The sequence below is a fragment of the Hyla sarda genome, chromosome 13, assembly GCF_029499605.1.
Source record: "Hyla sarda isolate aHylSar1 chromosome 13, aHylSar1.hap1, whole genome shotgun sequence".
Classification (NCBI taxonomy): domain Eukaryota; kingdom Metazoa; phylum Chordata; class Amphibia; order Anura; family Hylidae; genus Hyla; species Hyla sarda.
Genome location: NC_079201.1, coordinates 13104710 through 13124806, shown reverse-complemented (window position 1 = coordinate 13124806; position 20097 = coordinate 13104710). Strand labels below are relative to the sequence as shown.

General features: G+C 44.4%; 1 protein-coding gene across 9 annotated transcripts in view; it reads right to left on the bottom strand.

The window, feature by feature from the left end:
• The window catches only part of ZNF335 (zinc finger protein 335), a 346490-nt gene that overhangs the window by 21695 nt on the left and 304698 nt on the right, over positions 1–20097 (bottom strand). For all 9 annotated transcript variants that reach the window (XM_056549983.1, XM_056549984.1, XM_056549981.1 and 6 more), the window contains 10 exons: positions 19436–19548; positions 16429–16447; positions 14981–15097; positions 13863–13939; positions 7092–7252; positions 6768–6991; positions 4808–4910; positions 4580–4671; positions 3166–3425; positions 2990–3080 (listed from right to left, as the gene is read on the bottom strand). In XM_056549983.1, coding sequence (XP_056405958.1) covers positions 2990–3080; positions 3166–3425; positions 4580–4671; positions 4808–4910; positions 6768–6991; positions 7092–7252; positions 13863–13939; positions 14981–15097; positions 16429–16447; positions 19436–19548 — 1257 coding nt within the window. The remainder of the gene's footprint in view (positions 1–2989; positions 3081–3165; positions 3426–4579; positions 4672–4807; positions 4911–6767; positions 6992–7091; positions 7253–13862; positions 13940–14980; positions 15098–16428; positions 16448–19435; positions 19549–20097) is intronic.

The following is a 20097-nucleotide window of genomic DNA, read 5'->3' as shown; positions in this document are numbered from 1 at the left end:
AAGGGACAATGAGGTCACATGACATCATCTCATACGGGACAATGAGGTCACATGACATCATCTCATACGGGACAATGAGGTCACATGACATCATCTCATACGGGACAATGAGGTCACATGACATCATCTCATAAGGGACAATGAGGTCACATGACATAATCTCATACGGGACAATGAGGTCACATGACATCATCTCATACAGGACAATGAGGTCACATGACATCATCTCATACAGGACAGTGAGGTCACATGACTCCAATGGCCTCCAAAGTCACCAGATCTCATCCTATAGATCACCGCTGGGATGTGGTGGAACCGGAGATTCTCATTATGGATTCGACAAATCTACAGCAACTGTGTGATGTCATCATGTCCATATGGAGGAACTGTGTGATGTCATCATGTCCATATGGAGGAACTGTGTGATGTCATCATGTCCATATGGAGGAACTGTGTGATGTCATCATGTCCATATGGAGGAACTGTGTGATGTCATCATGTCCATATGGAGGAACTGTGTGATGTCATCATGTCCATATGGAGGAACTGTGTGATGTCATCATGTCCATATGGAGGAACTGTGTGATGTCATCATGACCATATGGAGGAACTGTGTGATGTCATGTCCATATGGAGGAACTGTGTGATGTCATCATGTCCATATGGAGGAACTGTGTGAGGTCATCATGTCCATATGGAGGAACTGTGTGAGGTCATCATGTCCATATGGAGGAACTGTGTGATGTCATCATGTCCATATGGAGGAACTGTGTGATGTCATCATGTCCATATGGAGGAACTGTGTGTTGTCATCATGTCCATATGGGGGAACAGTGTGATGTCATCATGTCTATATGGAGAACTGTGTGATGTCATCATGTCGATATGGGGGAACTGTGTGATGTCATCATGTCGATATGGAGGAACTGTGTGATGTCATCATGTCCATATGGAGGAACTGTGTGATGTCATCATGTCCATATGGAGGAACTGTGTGATGTCATGTCCATATGGAGGAACTGTGTGATGTCATCATGTCCATATGGAGGAACTGTGTGATGTCATCATGTCTATATGGATGAACTGTGTGATGTCATCATGTCCATATGGAGGAGATGTGATGTCATCATGTCCATATAGAGGAACTGTGTGATGTCATCATGTCCATATAGAGGAACTGTGTGATGTCATCATGTCCATATGGAGGAACTGTGTGATGTCATCATGTCCATATAAAGGAACTGTATGATGTCATCATGTCTAGATGGAGGAACTGTGTGATGTCATCATGTCCATATAGAGGAACTGTGTGATGTCATCATGTCTATATGGAGGAAATGTGTGATGTCATCATGTCCATATGGAGGAACTGTGTGATGTCATCATGTCCATATGGAGGAACTGTGTGATGTCATCATGTCCATATGGAGGAACTGTGTGATGTCATCATGTCCATATGGAGGAACTGTGTGATGTCATCATGTCCATATGGAGGAACTGTGTGATGTCATCATGTCCATATGGAGGAACTGTGTGATGTCATCATGTCCATATGGAGGAACTGTGTGATGTCATCATGTCCATATGGAGGAACTGTGTGATGTCATCATGTCCATATGGAGGAACTGTGTGATGTCATCATGTCCATATGGAGGAACTGTGTGATGTCATCATGTCCATATGGAGGAACTGTGTGATGTCATCATGTCTATATGGAGGAACTGTGTGATGTCATCATGTCCATATGGGGGAACTGTGTGATGTCATCATGTCCATATGGGGGAACTGTGTGATGTCATCATGTCCATATGGAGGAACTGTGTGATGTCATCATGTCCATATGGAGGAACTGTGTGATGTCATCATGTCCATATGGAGGAACTGTGTGATGTCATCATGTCCATATGGAGGAACTGTGTGATGTCATCATGTCTATATGGAGGAACTGTGTGATGTCATCATGTCTATATGGGGGAACTGTGTGATGTCATCATGTCCATATGGAGGAACTGTGTGATGTCATCATGTCTATATGGAGGAACTGTATGATGTCATCATGTCCATATGGGGGAACTGTGTGATGTCATCATGTCCATATGGGGGAACTGTGTGATGTCATCATGTCCATATGGGGGAACTGTGTGATGTCATCATGTCCATATGGGGGAACTGTGTGATGTCATCTCCATATGGGGGAACTGTGTGATGTCATCATGTCTATATGGAGGAACCGTGTGATGTCATCATGTCCATATGGAGGAACTGTGTGATGTCATCATGTCCATATGGAGGAACTGTGTGATGTCATCATGTCCATATGGAGGAACTGTGTGATGTCATCATGTCCATATGGAGGAACTGTGTGATGTCATCATGTCCATATGGAGGAACTGTGTGATGTCATCATGTCCATATGGAGGAACTGTGTGATGTCATCATGTCCATATGGAGGGACTGTGTGATGTCATCATGTCCATATGGAGGGACTGTGTGATGTCATCATGTCCATATGGGGGAACTGTGTGATGTCATCATGTCCATATGGAGGAACTGTGTGATGTCATCATGTCTATATGGAGGAACTGTGTGATGTCATAATGTCCATATGGAGGAACTGTGTGATGTCATCATGTCCATATGGAGGAACTGTGTGATGTCATCATGTCCATATGGAGGAACTGTGTGATGTCATCATGTCCATATGGAGGAACTGTGTGATGTCATCATGTCCATATGGAGGGACTGTGTGATGTCATCATGTCCATATGGGGGAACTGTGTGATGTCATCATGTCCATATGGAGGAACTGTGTGATGTCATCATGTCTGTATGGAGCAAATTCTCAGAGTAATGTTTCCAGCACCTTGAAGAAATTATGTCCACCAAGAAAAAAAGGCAAAAGGTGGTCCGACCCAGGAATAGCAAGGTGTACCTAATAAAGAGGCCAGTGGTTGTATATACACATTAATGATTTTGTAAGGGTTCTGACCTGTGGCTTGTTCATAATCTGTACAGCGTTCTTGTCCTTCCCACTTTCTGCCATCATCGTATGAGGAGATCTCGGGGTCCCATCATTATCACTAAAAAAAAACACAACAATAATAAGTGTTACCATGCATACCGGAACACATTCTCGCCAAATAAGATCGTCACCCTCCGCCATACCTGCACAATGGCGCCTGCATGCTGTCTGCATTTATAAGGCTGTACCCTGCGGTGGTGAAGGCTGTATTGATGGTGATCTGCTGTACCGTACCCTCGTAGCCCGTCTCCGACATGCCAGTCTCTTCATACCCGGCCTCTTGGACTTCTGTGACTTGTCTTTCATCCATATGCAGGGTCAGAACCTGAGCCATGTGCGGCTCCTGAGATGAATCTGCCGCCTCTTGGCCGTCAATGCACGGCGCAGATTTTACCACGGCTACCTACAGGAATGAGACGGGGAACCAATTTGGACCAAGAGGGAAAACTCTTTTTTTTCTAGCTTTCCAATCTTATTCACATAGACGGCAAGAAAGGGAGCAACACTTTGTATGTATACGTGATGTGTATGTTAAAGGGTACTCTGCCCCTAGACATCTTATCGCGGAGCCGCGATCTCGGCTGCGGCACCCCAGACATCTGGTGCACAGAGCGAACTTCGCTCCTTGCCGGATGACGGTCGTTGCAGGGCAGAGGCTCGTGACGTCCCGGCCGCACCCCGCTCGTGATGTCACGGCAACACCCCATCAATGCAAGTCTATAGACCATAGACTTGCATTGAGGGGGCGTGGCCGTGACTTTACGAGTGTGGCGAGTCTGTGACGTCACGAGCCTCCGGTGCTGCACTAGACACTGTAAACAAACACCGTTGCAGCAGGGAGATTGCCTGGTCCCCAGCCGTCACGCCCCCTCCCATAGATTTGCATTAAGGGGGCATGGTCGTGACGTCAGGAGCCTCTGGTGATGCACTCGACGCTTTAAACGAACACCGGGTGGAGCAGGAACATTGCAGGGATCCCTAGCCGTCACGCCCCCTCCCATAGACTTGCATTGAGGGGGCGTGGCCGTGACTTCACGAGTGGAATGCGGCCTTGACGTCACGAGCCTCCAGCACTGCACCTGACGCTTTAAACGAACACAGGGTGCAGTAGGAAGATTGCGGGGGGCCCTAGCCGTCACGCCCCCTCCCATAGACTTGCATTGAGGGGGCGTGGCCGTGACATCACGAGCCTCCAGCGCTGCACCCGACGCTCTAAACAAACTCCGGGTGTAGTAGGAAGATTCCCGGGGTCCCCAGCCATCACACCCCCTCTCATAGACTTGCATTGAGGGGGCGTGACTTCACAAGCGGGGCGCGGCCTTGACGTCACGAGCCTCCAGCGTTGCACCCAACGCTCTAAACGAACACTGGGTGCAGTAGGAAGATTGCCGGGGTCCCCAGCCATCACGCCCCCTCCCATAGACTTGCATTGAGGGGGTGTGGCCGTGACTTCACGAGCCTCCGGCGCTGCACCCGACGCTCTAAACTAACACCGGGTGAAGCAGGGATTGGATAGGGGATAATATGTCTAGAGGGCGGAATACCCCTTTAACCTACTTGTAATGGTCCTCCAGGGCCATCTCGTTGGTTGCTCATGTTCAGAAGCAAATCTAAAGCTGCTTGGGTTGCAATTTCATCGCCTTCTCCACCTATAAGGAAAAAAAAAATTAAGTGCTCGATAAGGATAAGTGCATCGATTTCTCACCTTACAATGACCAATGAATGTCGCATCCTCCTTTATTTGTAACCCAAGCGTCGCCGCCAGGTATGATCTGCAAGTCTCACCTTGTTCGTATATTATTGTAGCGCCTTCTAGTGTATTCTGTGGTTGTCCTCCTTCCTGGGTGGGTTGGTGAAGCATGTGATAGGTGAGCCCCCTGGACGGATTCTGTATGAAGATAGAAAAGAACTTTAGAAGTATACCCAATTTCTGGTGTCCTACCATCAATGTTATTACTATGGTTGTATCAGATTTATTTGCATTGCCTTTAAAGTATTCCTATTTCAGGGTATGTTCACACGGGCGGATTTTTTTGCGGGTTTCCCACTGCGTATTTAAAAGTGGGCGGGCTCTTCTCGGCTGTCCGCAGCAGATTTTCGGCGGCGGAATTTACGCTGCAGAAAATCCGTCGGAAGCCTCATTGAAGTCAGTAGGGACTACTGCGGATTGTCCGCAGCATAAATTCCGCAGCAGAAAATCTGCTGCGGACAGCCGAGAAGAGCCCGCCCACTTTTAAATACGCAGCAGAAAACCCAGAAAAAATTAAAATAAAATAAAGAGGCTATCCCAGTGTTTTTCCATTAAGCCTTCAGTTGTTGCAAAACTACAACTCCCAGCAAAAAGCGTGTAAAACACTTCATAAACGTGGCACGTTTGCTGTAGAAAATCTGGGTCACTATGTAAAACTGACAAAATGTGTAAAAGCAAAAAATAAATAAATAAATTTAAAAAAAAGTCAACAAACATAAAATAAATAATAAATAAAAGTAAACAAATATAAAATAATTTAAAAAATAGAAATAAAGTCAGTCAAACATAAAAATAAAAGTGAACAAAATATAAAATAAATAAATAAAATAAATCAAAATAAATTACTTCCAGCCTTGCCACGAATATATCCTCCATATCAAAACAACCAACAGAAAAGGAAATTCAATAAAGAACTAAAATAATAATAATAAAATAAATACTTTAACAGAATATAATACATCACAATAGCAAGGGTTTCCCAACCAGTATGCCTCCAGCTGTGGCAAAACTACAACTCCCAGCAAAAAAACGTGTAAAAACACATCATTAATGTGGTGCGTTTGCTGTAGTAAAATCTGCTGGAGTCACTGTAAAACTTACAATATTTAAAGTAAAAAAAACAAAATAAAAATGAATAAAAAATAAATAAAATAAAATAAGTCAACAAAACATAAAATAAATAAAAGTAAACAAATATAAAATAAATAAATTAAATTAAATCAAAATAAATTACTTCCAACCTTGCCAAGAATATTTCCTCCATTTAAAAAACAAAATAAAAAACAAAAGGAAACACAAAAAAAATAAAAAAAAATTATAATAATATTAAACTAAATATACTTTAACGGAATATAATGCATCACAATAGCAAGTGTTTTCCAACCAGTATGCCTCCAGCTGTTGCAAAACTACAACTCCCACCATGCCCGGACAGCCTTCGGCTGTCCGGGCATGCTGGGAGTTGTAGTTTTGCAACAGCTGAAGGTACCCTGGCTGGGAAACACTGGTCTGAAGCTGGAGTTGTAGTTTTGCAACCACTGGTTGGGAAACACTGGGTTATCCCCGATTCACAAGATAGGGGACAATAAGATGATTAGTGGGGGTCGGGTGGGGGTCGTAATGCACCGCTCCATGGGAGTCCCAGGGCTCCATACAGGAGATTGCAGGGGGTCCTGGTGCTCGGACCCCCTGCGATCTAATACTTATCCCAATGCCTGTGGATAGGGGATAAGTTTCAGATCACAGGGGTCCAACCCCCTGGGACCCCCAGCAATCTCCCGTGTAGGGCCCCGGCTCTCCGGCAGAAGCCAGAACGCGCCCTCAATACAGCTCTATGGCAGAGTCGGAGCGCTCCAGCTCTTCCATAGAGTTGTATTGGAGGGGAGGCATGTCAGCCGCCGTTTCATGCGGTACCGCAAATTGCTGGGGCCCCATACGGGAGATAATATTTTATCTGAAGCTGAGAATAAACTTTTTGGAATTGCACTTCCCGACCTCTTGTGCAGATGGAGTCTGGACCACTGGCTGCTCGTGTTGTTGTTTGAGTTGTTCAATCTGTTGAGGAGAGAAAAAGGGGCGCCGCCGACAAGGTGCGTCCTCTGGGTGTCGCTGCACCCACTCTTGGTACAGTTGCGCGTGTCGACATTTGACGTGTAAGCGCAGGTTCTTCTTGTGCTTGGTGGTGAAGTGGCAATAGTCACAGGCAAAAGGCTTCCCAGCTGAAAACATCAATGAAGACCATTCATTACCTTTTTATGATACAACCAATAGCATAAAGAACGGTCTCTTAACATGCGGCACTCTCATACAATTTTTTACCTGCATGTTTGGTTGCCTGGTGAGTGAGCAGGAAGTCCTGTCGGAACGTATGATATTTGCATTGATTGCATTTAAAGGGCTTGTCGTTCATATGAGTCAGCTGGTGATTTAGAAGCTGCTTCCGGTCTTCACACATGTACTCACAAAATTCACATTTATACCTGCAAGAAAGAATTTGGATCAGATTTGGAAAAAGGTTGTGTAGCGTCCCGATTTCGATCCTGATACTTTTATGTCTTCCTTGGTCCACTTGTAGGTTTTCCTCTAGCCTTATACTTTTCTGTCTTCCTTGGTCCACTTGTAGGTTTTCCTCTAGCCTTATACTTTTCTGTCTTCCTTGGTCCACTTGTAGGTTTTCCTCTAGCCTTATACTTTTCTGTCTTCCTTGGTCCACTTGAAGGTTGTACCGGCGCCTAGTGCATTACCCTTGGTAGAAGGAGCAGTAGGTCAGGGGATTGGCCTAAGGACCATATGGATGGCTGCTCACCTTAGGTACGATATAACAAAGCCTATCGCCCCAGTGAAAATGGGGTACTAGTGGAGATGTAGCTGCTGCTTGCCTCTAGGGTTGCAGGGTCCAGCCGTGCTGCTGGGCTGGATGCAAAGAAGAAACCGGAGAAAAGAACCCTTTGGTGATGGCGCTGCTTTTTACTATTTGCATATGAAGAACAAGTCTATCATTTCTGTGATTTCCATAATTCCACAACTTATGCTTCTTGTGCTGCAATTTTAATTTTAATAGTGACTCCTATGTTTCGATCAGACAGATGTCCTGGGTATAAGAAATTGGACTGTTTTCTATCCAACTTAGACAAATGTCACAAATTGTCTTTATTTACATACAGAACTTGTACCTTGTTATAAATGAGAGCATGGAATCGCTGGTGCCCCCTGCATTGCAGCACTGAGGCAGGAAAATACATAGTGAAAAAATATATACAAATAGTCATTGAACAGAGAAGGAGCGAAAGAAAAGGGAGGAAGGAAGGAATAAAGGGAGGAAGGAATGGGTAAGGGGGGAGGAAATGGGTAAAGGGAGGAAGGAATGCCTAAAGGGAGGAAGGAATGGCTAAAGGGAGGAGGGAATGGCTAAAGGGAGGGAAGGAATGGCTAAAGGGAGGAAGGAATGGCTAAAGGGAGGGAAGGAATGGCTAAAGGGAGGGAAGGAATGGATAAAGGGAGGAGGGAATGGCTAAAGTGAGGGAAGGAATGGCTAAAGGGAGGAGGGAATGGGTAAAAGGGAGGAGGGAATGGATAAAGGGAGGGAGGAATGGATAAAGGGAGGAGGGAATGGGTAAAGGGGGGAAGGAATGGCTAAAGGGAGGGAAGGAATGGCTAAAGGGAGGAGGGAATGGGTAAAAGGGAGGAGGGAATGGGTAAAAGGAGGAGGGAATGGATAAAGGGAGGGAGGAATGGATAAAGGGAGGAGGGAATGGATAAAGGGGGGAGGGAATGGATAAAGGGGGGAGGAATGGCTAAAGGGAAGGAAGGACTAGGTAAAGGGGGAAGGAAAAAAGGAAAGAACAGGAGAAATTAAGGTAGGAAAGGGAAGGAGCAAGGAAAAGGAGGAAGGAAGGAAAGAAGGGAGAAAGGAAGGAATGGAGCAAATAAGAAAGAAAAAGGAAGAGGAAAAAGGTAAAGAACAAAGAAAGAGAGAAAAGGAGTGAGCAAGGAAGGCAGTAGACAAGGGAGGGAGCAAAGAAAGGAAGAAAGAAGAAGAAATAGGGAGTGAGCAAGGAAGAAGGGGGAGAGAGAGGACAAAGGAAGAAACAAGGAAGGAAAAAAAGTAAGGAAGGAAGGGGGAAAGATTGGGCAAGGTAAGAAGGAAAGGAAAGAAAGAGGAGGAGGAAGAAAGGGGGAAATAGAGGGATCAAGGAAGGAAAGGGGAAAAGAGGGAGCAATGAAGAAAAAAAAGAGGGAGCAAGGAAGAAGGGGGAAAGAGAGGGAGCAAGGGAAAAAGGAAGAGAAAAGGGAAGGAAGAAGGAAGGAAATCTAGAAACAAAGATTAATGAGAATGGGATCGTAGCTGCCGCTCTTGAGTTCTAGAGAAGATCTGGATGACCTATAAGTGGTGGATGTGAATTAGGAATCTACAGACCATCAGGGTATCTTCTTTTCCGTATATGTTATTTACTTAAAGGGTTTTTCAGTTCTGATGTTCTTAAAGCCTAAAACATCCCACATGCTGCATTAACATCCGAAAAGGGGTCAACAAACTCCACATGAATAATAAATAGTCACAGAAAGTCATTCCATTATCCAAAGTCTATTTAATACAGGATCCCTCATGTGTAGAAAAATAACATAGCTGGCCCCCAGATACTATAAAAAGGACTGAGGGGAATCCGTGTAACATCGAACTTACCAAATGAAAATCTCAAAAGTGATCTGACACGGACGGCAAAGCGAACAAAAAGATCAATGTGATGTGATGTTAACGCCAAACAAAATGAATGCATAAACAGCCGCTGAAACAGGGTCAATATATATTAGGAATAACTGAATCCAAGGTCGTGTGCGCATGAGGAAGATTTCAAAATAAATCGGAAAAATCTAGGGCCGGAGACAGGAAATCAATGCATTTAATATAACGGAATATTTAGCGGCTGATCCATTTAATTATAAAGTATTTAATGACCCATTTGAAGAAATGACCACATTTCAAAAACCACATTAAATAAGCTATAGCAAAGTACACAATCAATAAAAATGACCTTGTAACACCCGCTGCAGAGAAAAACACCACAATAACCAAGAAGAATAATGAGGCCACCGACTGCCGGCAAAACAAATTACAGTAGTAAAGTATAAAAGGAAATCAGATGAAGTACATTACTGTATAAAAACCAGCCGGATGGGGGACAAATAAAAAGAAAAATCATATGGCAGTATGAGAGGGCAGGCAAATTAGTGTAATAGACGGAAGGTAGAAAGGATATCCTAATATCAAGGCATCCGTATGAATGACCAGAGTTACAGTGCTCTTACATGCAGCCCTTCTGGCCACGGTGACCACTTCTTAAAGGGGTACTCCGCTGCTCAGCGTTTAGAACAAACTGTTCCGAACACTGGAGCCGAGAGCTCGTGACGTCATAGCCTCACCCCCTCAATGCAAGTCTATGGGAGGGGGCGTGACGGCTGTCACGCCCCCTCCAATAGACTTGCGTTGAGGGGGTGGGGTGTGACATCATGAGGGGGCGTGGCTATGACGTCACAAGCTCCCGGTGCCGGCTCCAGCATTCGGAACACTTTGTTCCAAACGCTGAGCAACGGAGTACCCCTTTAAAGGAGATATGTCATGGCAAAAAACGTATTCCCTATACGCAGGATAGGGGATAAGCTTTAGATCGCAGGGGGTCCGACTGTTGGGACCTTCCTATGATCTCTTGTACGGGGCCCCGGCTCGCCCCGGGAACCCAGCATCAAGACCCCCGTGTGAAGCAGGGGCCACCACACCCTCTCCATAGGTCTTTATGGGAGACATAGGGATATATGGAGAGGGGTCGGGGTTGTGACACTGTGTTCCCAGGGAGAGCTGGGGGCCCATGCTGGAGATCTGGGACCCCCAGTGATCTAGAACTTATCCCCAACCCTGCGGATAGGGGATACGTTTTTTGGCATTAGTCTTCACCTTTAATTGCAGGAGAAACCAGAACTATCTGTTTTAAACAGTCTCAAGCCCAGGTCCTCAGGTATTGTGTGGTATTGCAGCTCAGCTCCATTGAAGCAAATAGAGACCAATGTAATACCACACATATCCTGAGGACAGGGTGGCGCTGTTTTTGGGAAAAAAATTAGCACTAGTTTTCTATTACTAGACAATCCCTTTAATTATAGTGTCCTGGCATCCCACTCCCTAAACCTGTGACAGCCGTCATGCCCCCTCCCATATACTTGCATTGAGGGGACAGAGCGTGACGTCATGAGGGGGTCGGGGCTATGATGTCACGAGCTCCCGGCACCGGCTCCAGCATTCAGAACAGTTTGTTCCAAACGCTGAGCAGCGGAGTACCCCTTTTACAAATCGAACAGCACACTGCTCCGGAGTATGTCAGAAGCAGGACAGCCAGCTATTGTTTATAGTTGCACAGACTTTACAGAAGCAAAATGGTAGGAAATTTTTACTGAGTTAAAAATGTTGCCACATTTTGCCTTCACACAGCAAGTCTGTATAAATGTATCCATGGCCCTTATATCAAGTTATTTCGGAAGCTTTGTGATTGAGTTAGAATTGCTATAACCCGAAATTGTTTTTGTCTTTCGAGCACTTACATTTCTGAAGTTCAATTCTGGGTGAAAATAATCGCAAAGACAAAAAAACAGCTTTCTGAATAAAGAGAAGATATGTGAGCACAGTAAAAGGAACAATGGTGAGGGAACGCTTAAAGCCTTTTATAAAACGTAATGGCTTGGAGATTTCAGGCATACGTCAAAGCAATGTAAAAGCTTTTTAGTGCAGATACAAGCGAGACACCTGAGAGGAGCGGAGTGCCGCTATGTGGGGATTGCAACCGTTCCGAACACTTGTGAAAAGAGCTTTGCACTATGGTCAGGGAAAACACCATATACGACACTAAAAACAAAAAAGAAAATGCTACCAAAAGTGGGGGGTTGACATGTCCCCTAAATATCATTAAAGGGGTACTTTACATTTTTTTAAATCAACTGGTGCCAGAAAGTTAAACAGATTTGTAAATTATTATTAAAAAATCTTAATCCTTTCAGTAGTTATCAGATGCTGTTATGATCCACAGGAAGTTCTTTTCTTTTTGAATCTCCTTTCTGTCTGACCACAGTGCTCTCTGCTGACACCTCTGACCATGTCAGGAACTTGTCCAGAGTAGGAGCAAATCCCTATAGCAAACCTCTCCTACTCTGGACAGTTCCTGACATGGACAGAGGTGTCAGCAGAGAGCACTGTGGTCAGACAGAAAGATAATTAAAAAAGAAATGAACTTCCTCTGGAGCATACAGCAGCTGATAAGTACTGGAAGGATTAAGATTTTTAAATAGAAGTAATTTACAAATCTGTATAACTGTCTGGCACCAGTTGATCTCTAAATGTATATATCGATGTCCTAGTCAAAAAATATAACAACATTCAGAACATATTTCCATCAAGCACGGCTCCAGTTATGGCACTTCCAATTTACAAACAAAGGAGTCTGGTTAATTAGTAAAATGCCAGCAACAACACACTCTAAGGCAGTGTTCCCCAACCAGCGTTCTTCCAGCTGTTGCAAAACTACAACTCTCAGCATGCCCGGACAGTCCCGGCACCTCACTGTGAATTGTCACATGAAGTCTGCAGTGACTTATGCCCTATCCGCTGGGACCCCTGGGTTGGATTGACCATGCCGAAACATAGATTTACCAATGGGGCGTCGGCCTCCACCAGATCTGACACCCGTCAAGGACTCAGTGTATCTGCTCCATCAGCCACAGGATCTGATCAACCTGAGACAGCACATCATTGACAGAGAAGTCTATATGCGAGGGAGATGATGGCCGCGCCCGGACAGAACTGAACTATTGCCTAGATGTCTACTGTGTCACCGATGGAAATCAAGATGTTTTGGCCAGAAACTGGTGCCAGAAAGTTAAACAGATTTGTAAATTACTTCTATTAAAAATCTTAATCCTTCCAGTACTTATTAGCTGCTGAATACTACGGAGGAAATTATTTTCTTTTTGGAACACAGAGCTCTCTGCTGAATCACGAGCATAGTGCTCTCTGCTGACATCTCTGTCCATTTTAGGAACTGTCCAGAGCAGCATATGTTTGCTATGGGGATTTTCTCCTGCTCTGGACAGTTCTTAAAATGGACAGAGATTTCAGCAGAGAGCACTGTGTTCCAAAAACAAAATAATTTCCTCTGTAGTATTCAGCAGCTAATAAGTACTGGAAGGATTAAGATTTTTTAATAGATGTAATTTACAAATCTAGAACAAAGGAGGATGTCCAGCACTTGTAGGTGAAAAATATCTGGCAGCTTTATTGGATCATAAGAACACACATAGACAGGGAACGCCGACGCGTTTCGGATCAGAGATCCTTAGTCATGGCCATGACTAAGGATCTCTGATCCGAAACGCGTCGGCATTCCCTGTCTCTGTCTATGTGTGTTCTTATGATCCAATAAAGCTGCCAGATATTTTTCACCTACAAGCGCTGGACATCCTCCTTTGTTCTATGTTTGCAAGATTGGGTCAGGTGTGCTGCTGACCTGTCCGGGCATAATTTGCATAATTTACAGATCTGTTTAACTTTCTGGCACCAGTTGATTTGAAAAAAAAAAAAAAAGTTTTCCACCGGAGTACCCCTTTAATAAATCTGTGTTAGGTTCTCTCAGGTATGTATCCCCACCAGGCTATAATTCTCCACCGTCCTGTATTTCTTCACAGACCTTTTGCCGACTTCCGGATAAGCAGAAACGACTCCAAGTGTTGAGAAGAAAGCTTTAAAACCTTCCATACAAGATCTAAATGTGTAATTTTACGATTTTCGGATTAAGACTGATTAGGAGGCGGTGTGGATAAATGAAGCCGTTCATAAGACCAAGTGCGCTTAGACATCCTGTATTTCTCCAGCTGTTGTTTACGCTCTGCTGTCTGGTGTACGGCGCATTCACAAACCCATCAGTAGCTGGGACAATAAATGCCATATTACAGTAACGGAATAGACGGCTTGTTGGCGGCCGCTTGTGTACGAGTACTGGAGTATTACCAGAAAACCATAGATCGCTGTGCGTATTGTATCAGATAACTTACCTGTTTTCTTCCACACACTGCAGATGAGTCAGAAGGTGGTTCTTAAAGGTGTATCGCTTTTTAAAGGCTTTTCCACACTGAAAAAAAATGAAAGCACAAATAATAAAACAAATAAATAAATATTTTTTAATTTTTACCTTTTTTATTGAAAAAATTAAATGTTTTTAGTTTTTTTATTATCTATTTATTTATTAAATAACCCCCCCCCCCCCCGGTCACAATATCCCCCCAGTCACCCTATCCCCCCCCCCGTCACCCTATCCCCCCCCCGTCACCCTATCCCCCCCCCCCGTCACCCTATCCCCCCCCCCCCGTCACCGTATCCCCCCCCGTCACCCTATCCCCCCCCCCCCGTCACACTATCCCTCCCCCCCGTCACACTATCCCTCCCCCCCGTCACACTATCCCTCCCCCCCCGTCACACTATCCCTCCCCCCCCGTCACACTATCCCTCCCCCCCCCGTCACACTATCCCTCCCCCCCCGTCACACTATCCCTCCCCCCCCGTCACACTATCCCTCCCCCCCCGTCACACTATCCCTCCCCCCCCCGTCACACTATCCCTCCCCCCCCCCCGTCACACTATCCCTCCCCCCCCCCGTCACACTATCCCTCCCCCCCCCCGTCACACTATCCCTCCCCCCCCCCCCCGGTCACACTATCCCTCCACCCCCGTCACACTATCCCTCCCCCCCCGTCACACTATCCCTCCCCCCCGTCACACCATCCCTCCCCCCCGTCACACTATCCCTCCCCCCCGTCACACTATCCCTCCCCCCCGTCACACTATCCCTCCCCCCCGTCACACTATCCCTCCCCCCCGTCACACTATCCCTCCCCCCCCCCCGTCACACTATCCCTCCCCCCCCCCGTCACACTATCCCCTATTAAATTTGAGCTGCCCCGAGCAGAAAAATCACAAGTTTTCGTAGGGGGGGCTGTATCGCTATATTGCAAAAAGCAAAAATCGCGATTCGATTGCTTTTGCGATATATATCGCGCAGCCCTAATATATATATATATATTTTTTTTTTAAATAAACACATGAATGAATAAATAAAAAAAATAATAAAAAAATAAAATAATATAAATGAAAATAGCCATTATGGGTAAGGAACCTTGTCACACATGTGCGGTTTCTCAGTGCTATGTGTCTTCATGTGCTGGGTCAAACGTTTTTGCATGGTGTACACACGATTACACACAGGGCAAGGGTAGCTGATGGTCTTTGCAATCTGTAGAGATAAAACGGAAAATAAAAGGTAAAATGTCACTTAAAAATCAAAAAATGTCAATTACAACAGCAGTTCCGCTCAGCCAACAGCTATGTCATCCCATACACATGCACGCTCGCACTGGCCAAGTGTGTATGCGTTTTCAGTGGAGGGCGGTACGCTTATGTTTATGAGAACAAATGATTGGCTTGTTGATATGCAAAAGCCCGAATACCTAAAAAAAAAACTTTTCACAAATACGGTAATAAAAAAATAAAGTAAAGAACAAAATAATTCTAGAAGGAATAAGGTAATAGAAGTTTACTGGTTACTACAGTATACTACACAATTATCTAAACCAGGGTTTCCCAACCAGTGTGTCTCCAGCTGTTGCAAAACTACAACTCCCAGCATTCCCGGACAGCCTTCGGCTGTCCGGGCATGCTGGGAGTTGTAGTTTTGCAACAGGCTGGAGGCTCCCTGGTTGGGAAAAACTGATCTAATGTGTATGGCCAGTGTAAAGGGGTTAAAAAAAGAACAGATCTGCTTTCTATATATAGCACCATACTTGTTCTCAGGTTGTGTGTGGTATTGCAACTTGTCTCCGTTCACTTTTAATGGAACTGAGCTGCAATACCACTTTAAAGGGGTTATCCAGGAAAAAACTTTTTTTTTTATCTATCAACTGGCTCCAGAAAGTTAAACAGATTTGTAAATTACTTCTATTAAAAAATCTTAATCCTTTCAGTACTTATGAGCTTCTGAAGTTAAGGTTGTTCTTTTCTGTCTAAGTGCTCTCTGATGACACCTGTCTCGGGAACCGCCCAGTTTAGAAGCAAATTCCCATAGCAAACCTCTTCTAAACTGGGCGGTTCCCGAGACACGTGTCATCAGAGAGCACTTAGACAGAAAAGAACAACTCAACTTCAGAAGCTCATATGTACTGAAAGGATTAAGATTTTTTAATAGAAGTAATTTACAAATCTGTTTAACTTTCTGGAGCCAGTTGATATATATAAAAAAGTTTTTTCCCTGGAATACCCCTTTAAAGCTGAGGACAAGAGAGGCACTGTATCTGGTGGGAATTTGTGCTGTATACAGGAACATACATGAAGGCTTTCAGAAGGCCCTGAGCTTCCATGCAAAGCCACAGGCACCTGGCGATCATGTTGCTGGACAGCCAGAGGCTGCCCGGGCATGCTGGGAGTTGTAGTTTTACAACAGCTGGAGGCACTCTGGTTAAGGAAAACAGTGTCTTGGAAAGGATTGAAGATATTCAGGGTGCATGAAGGGAAAGTAACTACATGGCAAACAAGAGGGGCAACACATTAACATTTACTTTACTTGCTTACCGTTAGGCATTTCTTTTTTCTGAAAAAGAAAATAGATAAATAATAAATAAATCACTAAACAAACAGGCAAATAAATTATATATATATATATATATATATATATATATATATATATATAAAAAATTACAAAAATTATATATAAATATATATATATATATATATATATGTAAAAAAATATAATAATATAAAATATATATATATATATATATCTATATATATTATATATTTTATATTATTATATTTTTTTACATATACATATATCTATCTATCTCTCAAGGCGAAGAACAGCACACCTTGTAGATTTCTAGCACGTGGTGCACAAGGTTTCTGGAGCCCAGGTCAAAATATATAATTTTTTAAATATGTTTATATATATATATATATATATATATATATATATAGATAGATAGATAGATAGATATCTATCTATTTTATTTTTATTTTTTTACACACAGAATATATATATTTTACTTACGATATATTCTGTGTGTGTAAGAAAAATAAATAAATAAATATTATATATTATATATATATACATACATACACACACACACTCCAAGGAAAAGGCAGCGGCACTCCAAATCATGAAAAAAAAGATGAATTATTCCTCTCTGTGTGCAGCGACGTTTCGATGGTCTCGCACCATCTTTCTCAAGCTTGAGAGAGACCATCGAAACGTCGCTGCACACAGAGAGGAATAAATCATCTTTTTTTTCATGATTTGGAGTGCCGCTGCCTTTTCCTTGGAGTATTTAAAAAGGATCCTGGACCGGGACCCTGGCTGGGAGGCGCCCATTCACAATTTTGGAGTGTTACTTTCCTCTTTGATCTCTATCTATCTATCTATAATTTATACACACACACATATACATATATATATATATATATATATATATATATATATCATATTGGTTAAGTATTTGGACACACATATTATTCGGGATACAATGAAATCATGCATGTAAATGGCTACAATCAAAGGATACCGTCTCTTTCCTGCACGAGCAAATAGATACAAACTGTCCATCTCATTCGTTTTTCTACTAGCAGCGTCAGAATGATGACTGCTGTGTAAATCATAGTTGTCTGCAATTATGCCACAGACGGTTTATTCTACTTGACGGAGATGGCGTTCATGCTTTAGAACTGGGTTTCCCAACCAGCGTGCCTCCAGCTGTTGCTAAACTACCACTCCCAGCATGCCCGGACAGCCGAAGGCTGTCCGGGCATGCTGGGAGTGGGTGTTTAGCAACAGCTGGAGGCTCACTGGTTGGGAAACCCTGCTTTAGGATATAGTTTGGGTGCAGAACTGTAACGTTCATATAAGTTATCATTTAAAGGGGAGTGGACACCTTATCCCCTATCCACAGGATAGGGAATAAGCGTCTGATCGCGGTGGGTCCCGGCAGTCGGACCCCCTGCAATCTCCTGCCTGGCGCCACGGCTCTTCCCATGAGTGGAGTGGAAAACGCTCCGTACATGGAGCTGCGTCGACCACTGTACCAAAGCGGTGGTAGACATGCCCCTTCCATGCATGTCTATCGGAGCCGGATAGACGCGCTCGTGTATCTCTGGCTCTCCCATAGAGATGCATGGAGGGGGACGTGTCAGCCACAGTTTTGTTCGGAGGGCCACACTGCTCTGTGCATAGAGTGGCGGTCGTTCCGTGCATGAGGAGAGCCAGGCATGAGATCACGGGGGTCCTAGTAGTTGCCCCCCCCCCCACAAATAGGTACTTATTCCCCATTCTGCAGACAGGGGTAAGAACTTCAGTACCGAAGTTCCCCTTTAACACTTTGGATTGCTGCTGTCAAAGCTGACGACAGCCTCTAAGAAGGAACATTTAAAGGGGTACTCCATTGGAAAACATTTTTTTTGTTTGTTTTTTTTGTTAAATCAACTGGTGCCAGAAAGTTAAACAGATTTTTGAATTAATTCTATAAAAAAAAAATCTTAATCCTTCCAGTACTTATCAGCTGCTGTATTGCTCCACGGGAAGTTCTTTTCTTTTTGAATTTCTTTTCTGTCTGACCACAGTGCTCTCTGCTGACACCTCTGTACATATTAGGAACTGTCCAGAGTAGGAGCAAATCCCCATAGAAAACCTTTGCTGCTCTGGACAGTTCTTGACATGGACAGAGGTGTCAGCAGAGAGCACTGTGGTCAGACAGAAAGGAAATCCAAAAAAGAAAAGAACTTTCTGGGGAGCATATAGCAGCTGATGAGTACTGGAAGAATTGAGATCTTTAAATAGAAGTCATTTACGAATCTGTTTTAAACTTTCTGGCACCAGTTAATAAAAAATAAAATAAAAATTCCACCGGAGAACCCCTTTAAATGGCGATGTAATGGAGTGGTGTTGGGACATTTAGGGAAGAATGAGGTGCGTTTACAGCCTTGAGCTTAAAGGGGTAACTCTGCTATTCAGCGTTTGGTACCTACTGTTCCGAACGCCGGAGCCGGCATCAGGAGCTCGTGACGTCATAGCCCCGCTCCCTCATGACATCACGTCCCCTCAATGAAAAACTATGGGAGGGGGCGTGACGGCTGTCACGCCCCCCTCCCATAGACTTGCATTGAGGGGGCGGGACCATGATGTCATGAGGGGGTGGGGTTATGACGCCACGAGCTCCCGATGCCGGCTCCAGCGTTCGAAACAGTTTGTTCCGGAGTACCCCTTTAACAATGCCACAAAAAGAGGAACAGACAGTGAATGAATACAGCAGAGCAAGAGTCTGCTATGTACTGAAAGGTTCTGCATGAGCTCGGGGAGGGCTGTGATGAAATGCTGAGGGAAAAGCAATGCATTCTGGGAGTTGTAGTACTGAGCACCTGCCCAGTAGTGAGAGGGCACATTAGGTGTGAGGAGTACAGAACCACAACAACAAAATAAATGGACCTTTGTTGCTTTCAGAACTGGGGCCGACAGGTAAACAATGCTCTAGGCTTCTGCTAAATTATTTTCCCCCCTGATGTCTGAGTGGCCTATTCATAGCCCAGTACTTACCGTTCTTGCTGGTGTACGGCAGAATGTCTGATCACATCCTTCTTGTAAACACTTGTGTAGCTACATTGATCGCATTTGTGCGGTTTGTTTCCCTGGTGGTTGAACATGTGTTCCTTAATAGAAATAAAACACACATGTAAACAACCCTAACATAATCTGTAAGGATTCAGATCGGGCCTAGTTCACATAGCCACAAGAGCAGAACAATTAAAGGGGTACTCCGCTGGGAGATCGTGAAGACTAGAGATGAGCGAACTTACGGTAAATTCGATTCGTCACGAACTTCTCGGCTCGGCAGTTGATGACTTATCCTGCATAAATGAGTTCAGCTTTCCGGTGCTCCGGTGGGCTGGAAAAGGTGGATACAGTCCTAGGAGACTCTTTTCTAGGACTGTATCCACCATTTCCAGCCCACAGGAGCACCTGAAGGCTGAATTAGTTTACGCAGTTAAAGTCATCAACTGCCGAGCCGAGAAGTTCGTGAGGAATCGAATTTACTGCAAGTTCGCTCATCTCTAGTGAAGACATAGCCACGCCCCCTCATGACATCACGCCCCACCCCCTCAATGCAAGTCTATGGGAGGGGGCGTGACGAATGTCACGCCCCCTCCCATAGGCTTGCATTGAGGGGGTGGGGTGTGATGTGATTAGGGGGGGGCGGG